We start from the raw sequence: 10073 nt of genomic DNA on the forward strand, positions 1-10073 counted from the left end.
AGGGAGGGAGGGACAAAGGAGAGGAGGAGGGGAAGAGGAAGTGATGGAGGAGAGGAGAGGGGAGCTGGATGGAGAGGGCGGGGCGGGGGGATGCTGGCGACCAGCGCCGAGGGAACTCCTCCGGGGAGGGCGGGGGACGCAGGAGCCCAAGTGGGACAGACAGGGAAGAAAGGTAAGCAGATCCCAGAGGGTGAAGAGTCGGGAGGCAGGAGTGAGGCGATGCACTGACTCCCTGTGGTTGGCCTCCCAAGAGGCCTGGGAAGGGGCCAGCCCTGGACCCCACTGGCAGGTCACACCCCGTGGCCTCAAATCCCTTCTGTACAGAATGAGGTTGTCCTCAATGACAGCAAAGGTTAAGCTCTGACACTCCACGGCTCCCAGGGATCCAGCTAGGTCCGAAGGTCCAGCTGTGCCCATCCACTTGCCTCGGTGACAAGGTCACTCGTTGGCTGGGAGTTCAGGCCAAGGCAATGCTCTGTGCAATGTGAGCAGCACTGAGCCCAGCTCCTGTCTGCATCCTGAACACCTCGTCTTCTGCCCCTGCTTCCCACAGTCCCAGCCCAGCCCAGCCCGGCGAGCTCACCCCAGACCCAGGCTGGACCAAGGCACTGCCCCCCCCAAGCCAGCCCACTCCCCTGGGGCTCCAGAAGCCCCACCTCACCTCCTAACCGCCACCACCCACCACCCATTGTGCTAATCTCAGCAAAGAGCTCTCCCACCCCAGTGAGGTGCCTTCCCATCTGGAAAACACAGTGCCACCTGCGTCTGGAGTCCCCAGGGGGCAGCCTGAGCTTTGCGTGCCAGGCAAGTACCTACCACCCAGCCTGGGCCCCAGCGATTTCCTCCTGTTCCAGGGACCTGACCTCTGGACACCTGAACCCCAAGGGACACACTGTGTCTCTCAGACGCACGCTACGTGCTCGGGGCTCACACGGCCTCACGCACATTCCCAGATCCACACCGACACTTCCTCAGCCACACAGACCCCCACCTCGGCTGGGCACACTGAGTCACACAAAATTCCCAGTTAAACACACCCCGTCTCTCACACACGCTTATTCTCACCCACACACCACCCGTCTGAATTACACACTCATTCGAGCACAGAGAGCCTTCCACTCAGTCCCTGGAGAGACTCTGAAATCAGAAGTCAACCTTCACAGAGAAATAACTGATGTTTCCACCCTTGCTGAACACCTACCCACACTGGCATACTGCACACGCGCTCACACACTCACACGTGCACATGTATCTTACTCCCCTTCTGAAGGAAAATGGAAGAACCATATAGGGTCAAATGCAAAACAGGGGGAGACTTTAAAAAAAAAAAATCTCAGGAAGAATGATTCATCGGCCTGGAAACTGTGACGGCCAGCTGGACAGACGCAGACAGACACAGAGGGTGCCCGCCAGTGAGAAATAGGGCAGGAGGCAGGCCCAAAGAAGTGAGGAGCTAGGAGCCTATGCTTTTTCTCTCCTTCCTTTGTGCTTTATTAGTCAAGACCTTTATCTTACAACAGAGGACAGTTGGAAGCTTCACTCCCATTTCACGGAAGGAATAGCTGATAATTGGGTGGGAGAGGAAGAGGCTCAGGGTCCTGGATCCCAGAGGGAGCTGGCTGGATAACCCAGGATTCCCAGACCCCAGCCACATTGCAGGGAGCGCCCCCTGCTGGCCATCACGTAAGCCTCTCCGCCTCAATGAGGGGCTTCCGGGAGGGAAGGGGTCGTGGAGACAGGGCTGGCGGCAGAGGCTGGGAGTGGATGGGGACCTACTGTCTAGACAGCCTGGGCCCTCCCTGAGCTGTGTGGCTTTCTGGGTCCTCCCCTAGTGAGTCCCCTCCCGGATCTTTCATGTGGTCTGGCTCTGTGTTCCCAGGGTGGGGCAGCTCAGACCCAGACTGAGATTCCTCCTTATTTCCTCGCTCACATTCCCAGCTCCGCCTCTTGCTCTGTAGAGAAGAAGGCAAGGGGAGATGTGGCAGAACACGGGGGTATGGAGACGGAATCAGGATCTTCCTCGGCTCCCTCATTTCACGCTCCCGTGTCCACAGCTTTAGCAAAGGGCCAGCATCTCTTTCTGCCCCCGTCCACCCCGGCCCAGGCACGGTCCTGCTGGAAGAGCCTGTCACAGCCATCTCTACTCATCATGACGTGTGCCTATGGCTGGGCACGGCGCCCAGAATGATGTATCTCAGTAAGGCCTGGCCCGGCCAGAACAGGCTCCGTGTTATTTGTAGGGTAGCCCTCTGTTTTTCAAAGAGGAGGGTCCCCTCTACAAGGCTGGATCGGGGAACGAGACAGGGAAAACCATCCCCCTGCAAATATGCCCACAGATAGGCACGCGGCCAGCGAGTTCTCAAATACACCTAAGAGCGCAAGCACGGACACTTCGGGGCCATCAGTCCTGAGTTCACCCCTGTCCCTCGCTTGAACGCTCTGATCCATAAACACAAGGAAAGACACAGAGATACACAAGCCCAGGGTCACAAACACATCCGGGGATATATAAACACACTCCAGTCACATAGACACACAGAGATAGCACATGCACACACAGCCCCCCCCAGCCACCCAGTTTCCAGGGAAACGCACTCCCAAGAATGTCCGGAGAGGGGCCAGGCGGGGCTGGGCTTGGTGCCTTGCTCCAGAGATGAGACAAGGAAACCCTCAGCTCCCGAGCCCAGGGGAGGGGGAGTGCTCGGGAGAAGAACACCCGTTCCTTTGTGCCTCTGCCTACCCCTCCCCAGGCTGCCAAGCTCCTGAGACAGGCGAGCCCAGACAAGAAGGCGATGGGTGTGGGAGGGAGCCAGAGGGAAGGGGGTTTGGGGTCAGAAGCGAGTGGGAGGGTGCATACTTGGCAGGGTGGGCTTTTGGCTGGGGAAGAGTTAGGGGTCACTGGGGCCACAGGAAATGCCTAAGAATCCCATCTTGACCCAGGCCCTCCCTCTTCTCAGGGAGCTCAATGATGCTCTGGGAAGATGAGCAAGAGGGGCGTACAGGCATCCGTTCCTCCACCCTGCTCCCAACCGGCGGGGAAGGCTCTTCTTGCTCATGGATACGGGGGCTTTGGGGCTGAGGGAGCGAGGGCTGGGCTCTCTCTCTCTAGCGTGCGTTGACCCCCGCCCCTCCCTCTCCTTGCTGCTCTACTGTCTCACTTCCACACACCCAAATCTGGGGGAAGATGTTCTCTTTGAGATTTAAAAAAAAATTTTTTTTTATAGTTTATTTTTGAGACAGAGAGAGACAGCATGAGCGGGGGAGGGGCGGAGAGAGAGGGAGACACAGAATCCGAAACAGGCTCCAGGCTCGGAGCTGCCACCACAGAACCCGATACAGGGCTCGAACCCACGAACCGCGAGGTCATGACCTGAGCTGAAGTCGGACGTTTAACCGACGGAGCCACCCAGACGCCCCTGTTCTCTTTGAGATTTAACGGGACTGTCAGGAACCAGACGGCATCATAAGCAAAGCCCCGATTTATGGGGGTTCCTCCTCTCATCTGGAGGCAGACAGACAGCGGGAAGGCCTGGAGGAGGCAAAGGCCTGCTGCTGGGGGACCTGCTTCCCCGAAGCCGCGTGTGCCCCTCACGCTGCCAAGGGCGGGAAGAGAGGAGCAGGGCAAGGCCGGGTCCCCTGGGTGAGCTGTGAAGGGAAGAGCATCTGAAGGCGGATGTGAGCACTCGGACACGTGAGCGTAAGGGGAGACGGAAACAAAGGAATGAGTGGGATTTCCACTTCGAGGGAGTTTCCAGCCAGTAAGAGGCGAGAGACCCCCAAAAAACAATGCCAGGACGTGATAAGCCCAAAGCTCCTGTCCTCGCGTCAACCCCGCCTCCACCCCCTGCCCCAAATCTGCTTTCCTCACTCCCCTAAGGTGACGATTCACTGTAGAAACTGATGCCCAGGGCAAACACACCTGGTCTGTCAAAGTGCCACCTAGGCCAAGCCCCTGACCTGCCTGGTCACCATGGTAACCTCACACAACAGAATGGCCTGCTGCTTTGGGAAACGGGGTGGTCACCATATTCATGACCCGAAAGCTACTGTCAACAGCATTTTAACAGGAGTGAGCACAGCCTCTGATTTTTGGCCTCCGATTTTTGCCTTCGCATTTCACCTCGGCTCCATCCGCAGCAGGGGGGGACTGTCCTCCTCCGCCCACCTCTCCACCTTTTCAGAACCGCCCCCCCCTTTCTCATGATGCCATTGTTCTGCCCACTGCTGTGCCAACCGCGGTCCCTGAACAATCCCTCTGACCTCTGTACCGGAGTCCCCCTGCCCTTTGGAGGCAGTAACCAGAACCTCCCTCCCCCACCCGCCACCACCACCCGCCACCAGGTGTGGAGAGGCAAGCTGGGGGCGACCAGAGAAGAAAAGCAGGTTGAAGGTGAATCTGGATGCTACAGGAGTCTGGGATGTTGTTCAGGCACATCCAGAGGCACCTCAGCACCCCACCCGATTTGTGGCCACTCGGTTACCATGGCGACCACCACAGCAGGCTTCCCCAGCGGCACCTCTCAAGTACCAGATTTATTTTTAATTTTTTTAATGTTTATTTATTTTTGAGGAAAACAGAGTACGAGCGGGAGGAGGGGCAGAGAGAGAGGGAGACACAGAATCCGAAGCAGGTTCCAGGCTCTGAGCTGTCAGCACAGAGCCTGACGCGGGGCTTGAACTCACAGACCGCAAGATCATGACCTGAGCTGAAGTCGGACGCTCAACGGACTGAGCCACCCAGGCCCCCCAAGCACCAGCTTTTAAATGGGGAGCGCCTCTGGTTGGGGGCGTCCAAGCTTACCCTGAGTGAGCCGGGTGGGCTGCCGGACAGGGAGCCCATCGATACTGCAGGCATTGCCACACGGGTAGAGGGTGAGGGTGCCCCGCAGGTTCTCAATGTAGCAGTGCTCTGGAGCCACGCCCGGACCCTGCAGGGAGATGTCCCTGGCCGCAGAGCCGATCACCGTCTTCCCTGAAGACAGAAGGCAAACTGAGTCACGGGGCTTGTCGAGGTTGAGGAGGCAGGGACGGGGCAAGGAGGCTGACAAAGGAAATACAGTTCAACCTCCTACTTCGCCAGGGATCACCGCCTACTGCTGGCCACCCCTTCTGGGCGCCTGAGCCTGGTGGACACAGCCAGCAGAAGGAGCTGTGTCAGGCAGAGATGACTCTGGCTCAGACACGGGAGGGCACAGAGGACCCAGGCACCACAGAGAAGGGGACTTCTCTTCTGCAGACATTCCTGTCGTCCCTCCGAATCCTCCTCCCCGAGTCCTTTTCCTCCTTCACCAAGCTCCCCCTTCTTTTCCTCCAAATCTGCCACCTCTCCTTCTTCTCTCCCTCCTTTCTGCACCTGCAACCCTTGACCCCCCCAACTCCTCTCTCCCCTCCCTGCTGCAGCCTAAACAGCTCCCCCTGGCAGAGCCCCTGGGACTGGTATTTGGAGAATGTGGGGAATGTACTATCACCCAGGCAACAAGTGCGGAGAGGACCGGCAGAAGCTGCAGCGAGGCTGCAGCGAGGGGGTGAAGGGGGCAGCGCCAGGGCCTTATCTTGGGAGGTCGGCCCCCACTCCCACCCCTCCATTCTCCACAGGTAGCTTCTCCCATGCCAGGCACTGCCCTGGAACCCGCACTGCCCTGGAACCCCGGTGGAGGAGCCCTTTCTTCTTGGCCACGCTGGTTGCTAAGAGCAATGTTCTCTCCCGTTTCGGGGCTCTCCTCCTCGTTCCTAAACCGATCTTTAATCCCAATCGTGGAGCCGGATTATCTACCCAAGAAGGCAGGCAGCCCGGGAAGGGACGCACGCTGGTGGGGGGAGGGGGTAGCGTGGCAAACACCGCGGGCACACGGCGGAATGTCTGTAAGGATGGAGGGGTGGCGGGGTGGCGGGGAGACCGCCCCTCCCAGACTCACCTTCCTCCAGCGGCAGAAGGGTGATAGCGGTGCTGAGCCGCCCACTGCCCAGGCTCACCAGGTGGGGCTTGTCCGTTTGCACTTTCAGCCCTTTGCCCGTCTCGATCAGGTCCAAGGGCCCTTTCTGCAGGTAGTAGGGGCGGGGGATGAGCATCCTTAGAGACTTTAGGCCTCAGCCCCCGAGTCCCAGCCACACCGACACTCTCTCCAGGACTGGCCCTCTCCGAAGGGCTCTGAGGGTGTCGAAAGGCTTAGCACAAGATCCTGCACGGGGCGCGATTGCACTAAATTGCAATTAGATCTGAATCTAGGCCACTCACTCGTCCCACTGGATTTATCTCAAGTCTTGGCTTAACTGCCCCCTTTGTCTATTAAGACAGAAACAAGGAGAAAGTAAGGAGAGCCAGCAGGCTTGGGGGGGGGCACGCTGGGGGGGGGGGCAGAGGAGGGCCAATGAAGACGCGTCCCTGTACACTTGTCCGTGGCGCTCCGCTTGGCGAATGCTTGCCTCTTGAAACTAAATCACCGCAGAGGGCATGGGCATGGATCCAGGGGAGGGACACAGCCCGGGGTCAATCTGTAAAACGCTTCCTGACTTCCAAAGAGTATTTTCTGGGTGAACCAATTAACCTGATCCAGATAAAGACTTAGCTGTTAATAGGCTTGGGACCTGGGGAAGGGCAGAGAGGAGCTGCCGAGGGCCGGTGGGTAGAGCAGCGAAACCCATCCCCTGCAGCATCCCTCTTGCCCCTTGGCCCTGACCCCACTCACCTTGACCATTGCTTGGGTCTTGCATGCAGGGCCCACCTGGTTCCTATTAAGAGCGTCCATGGTCCTGGGCCTCCAGAGCTCCTGGGGACACAGAGGAGAGTGGGTGTAGGTGGGGGGGCCAGGGGAGGAGACAGAGAGGAGCAGGCTCTGTGGCCGCGTTCTTAGAGCAGGGCAGCACCCGCTCCCATCATTCAACGATAAGTTCAAGTTCGTGCAGAAGATGTGGAGGCAGCTCAGGAGCTTCCTGGGGGAAGGCAGCGCTGTATCTTCAGCCTCGCACAGACACCACATCACACCAGTCCTGACCCTTGACCACAAGCACCAAGAGCCCTAGAGGGCCCAGCCTGTATTTCTACGCTTTCTAGCCTCTGACACCCAGGAGCCAGGCCTTGGCAGCAGAGAACCCTCAGACAGACGTCTGGAGGGGGTGGGGGAAAATCTGCCTTAGCGAGGGAAGCTGGGCCCCAGGACCTCACACCCCAGGGACACTGTAGCCAGAGGTCCTCCAGGTGAGTGGCAGGGCTGAGTCGGAGCTCCATCCCCCCCTTCCCCTCTCCTCCTCTCTCTTTGTCACCTTCCCCCACCAGGATGTCCTAGCAGGGTATTTTCTTTCTTTCATTCTTTTTTTTTTTAATGTTTATTTTTGAGGGGGATAGGAGGGGCAGAGAGAGACAGAGGATTGGAAGCAGGCTCTGCGGCCTGAGCACAGAGAGCCAGGTGTGGGGCTCTAACTCACAACCATGAGATCATGACCTGAGCCAGCACTAAGGGTCCAAGGCTTAACCAGCTGAGTCACCCAGGTGGCCCCCAGCAGGGTGTTTTCTTAAAGGAGACATAACAGGAAAAGCTCAACCGTTCCTGCCACCTATGTATCTCAACTTCTCTTCCCCAGAAAGCAACCTCACCCCCAGACATTCAGAAACAAACAAAACCCCTCAGTTGTGACTAATGGCCAGAACACAGTCTCAGATCCCTAGAACCAAGGGTAAAGTAGATTCCAGAGCCAGAATGTGAACTCTCCCCACCCACCCCTTCCTCCCTGGCTCACATTTTTGGTGCCCGAGAAATGCGTGGGACCTTTGGGTTTTAATGTGTGTCTACATGACCATCCCTTGATCATCTGGCTAAGGTGCAAGAAACTTCCCATTTGCTGCTAAAATGTTACTGAGGAAAGCGGAGAGAGTGTGGCCCAAGGTAGGAGGGAGGCCCAGGAAGGCTGGGTTTCCCTCCGCTTTCTCTTCCAGCCCTTGACCAGGACCAGGTACCCTGGAGAGGAAGTGGGAGCAGAAGCCCAGCATTCCAAGGAATGTCCGACCCTGGCAGTGCGAACCAAGGGCCTCAGCCATGGAGTTACTAATTTTACCCTCCCAGCTTCCACCCTTCCGGACCTGGACAGCATCATCTCCGTCACCGTTTCCACCCAAGCTGGCGGAAGAGAGACCGGAATAGCGCCTGGGGCCCACCCCAACTCTGCCTGGGAAGAGAGAAGGCAAAGGCCATTAACCTACACCAAGCCCCAAGCTGGCCTGGCATCTCCCCAGGCGATCTGACCATGGGGAAGAATTTCCAGGGTCAGATACTGCTGTACTGTTTCCTTCCACTCAGGGAAATCCCTCCACGTTCTCTGGGGAAGAACTGTGACAGTGGGTTTGGAATAGAGAGTTTACATAAAAGGCAGGGGCAGTGTGTGTGTGTGTGTGTGTGTGTGTGTGTGTGTAAGAAAAATAAAAAATAAATAATGGTGGAGAAAAAACATCATTCTTTAGTGGAAAGAGGTTCAGACTGGGATGCAAGAGCCTTAAATTCTAACCCTGACTTTATTAGTTATTAGCTGTGAGATCTTGGGCAAGTTACTTAAATTCTCAAAGTGTCAAGTCATTCTCTATAAAAAGTAGAATACTGATTTAAAAAACAAAATAAGATTGTCTGGATTAGTCCTTGCCTGTGGCTAAGGGTAGAATGGGGAGTGACTATAAATGGGCACAAGATTTCTTTTTGGGGTGATGGAACTGTTCTTAAACTAAACTGATGGCTGCCCAGCTCTGTAAATATCCTCTAAAAGTCATTGAAAGGTACACTTACATGAAGGGAATTTTATGAAATATACATTACACCTCAATAAAACTGGCTCAGTTTGTTCATCTGTCAAATTCGTCACTATCACGCAGTTAGGCTGCTGGGAATGTGTTCATTTGTTTACACCAAAAAATTTTCAAGTAGAGATAAAGACTGTAAAGGAGTAAGGTTGATGGTAACCAGAATGACTAGAGAAGAGAATAGTAAAGCGAAAGGAGAGGGAGAGATAAGGAGAGAGGTGTCGGGAGGGACTGAGAAGATAAGAAAAGATGTAGAGATCAGCAGGTTCGAGGCTGTGGCCCCAGCTCGGAAACCTAAGCCAGGTGAAGTGGAAAGATACACCAGACCAACGCGTCCCAGCGGCACCCAGGCGGCGCTTAGACCAAGGGACTGCGCCGCGGCGCGGGGAGCCGCCACCTGGGGGCGCCCTCTCCTCGGACCCCACCCCGGGCCGGGAAGGCGAAGCGGCGCTGCGCCGGGGGCGCCCCCACCAGCCAACCTGCTTCCGTGGACAGGGCTGCCCACTCCCCCGGGCAGTAATTACCCACTCCGAGCGCCCCGCCCTGTCCCGCTGCCAAAAAAAGGCCCCTGTGGCTCGAGGCCGGTTCCCGGGAAGGAGGGACTGGAGGAAGGCGCTGCGGTCAGTCCCGGCTCTCTGCAGCCCTCCTGCACCTCCCCGGACGCAGGGGGGCAGAGGCCTGGGAGCCGGGAGCTGCAGTGCAACACGGAAGACCCCGTGGCGGGCGAGGCCGGGGTTCCCGCTGGTGACCCCGCTCAGGCCCCGGCCCCTCCGGCCTCCTCGCCCAGCGGGGACGCGCGAGCACCCAGGCCCTGCGGGATCAGCCCGTCCCCAGCCCTCTCCGCCGAGCGGGTGTCCAGAGTCACCCCTCGGGGGCGTCGGCACGCGAACTAGGGCGAAGGGAGGTCCGAGGAAGGGCGGAAAAGGTCTGCAACGAACAAGCACTAGAAGTCCAAGCTCCAAGTCGGGCCCGTGGCGAAAGGTCCCAGGCTGGTCCCGGAGCGCTAGCCCGGCCCCCCGCGGCGCCCCGACTCAGGCGCTCCCCGGGGTCCCGCGGGGCCGCTCCAGCCCTCACCTGGGGCCCGGGGGGCCAGCCGAGGCCTCGCCCCGGGCGTCGCATGGCCGCGTCCCGAGGCCTGCGGGGCAGAGCTGGGACCCTCGCGGCTGGCCGCCTTCGCTTTCCCGACGCACATCCGCCCTCGAGGAAGGGCCGCCGGCAGGGGAAGGAGTCGGGACGGGAAGGAAACTGAGGCTGGGAGCCCGGGGGGTGGGGGCAGGGGTGGCGTGCTGGG

At 58.2% G+C, this 10073-nt stretch overlaps 1 protein-coding gene across 1 annotated transcript in view; it reads right to left on the bottom strand.

Moving 5' to 3' along the window:
• PHLDB1 (pleckstrin homology like domain family B member 1) overlaps positions 1 to 9992 on the bottom strand; it is a 41490-nt gene extending 31498 nt beyond the window's left edge. The window contains exons 1-4 of the mRNA XM_077777191.1: positions 9857 to 9992; positions 6687 to 6767; positions 5916 to 6039; positions 4802 to 4972 (exon numbers count right to left, since the gene is read on the bottom strand). Of these exons, the coding sequence (XP_077633317.1) occupies positions 4802 to 4972; positions 5916 to 6039; positions 6687 to 6767; positions 9857 to 9901 (421 nt within the window). The 5' untranslated portion in view covers positions 9902 to 9992. The remainder of the gene's footprint in view (positions 1 to 4801; positions 4973 to 5915; positions 6040 to 6686; positions 6768 to 9856) is intronic.
• Between the last annotated feature and the right edge of the window lie 81 nt (positions 9993 to 10073).

The sequence above is a fragment of the Crocuta crocuta genome, unplaced genomic scaffold, assembly GCF_008692635.1.
Source record: "Crocuta crocuta isolate KB4526 unplaced genomic scaffold, BGI_CrCroc_1.0 scaffold271, whole genome shotgun sequence".
NCBI lineage: Eukaryota > Metazoa > Chordata > Mammalia > Carnivora > Hyaenidae > Crocuta > Crocuta crocuta.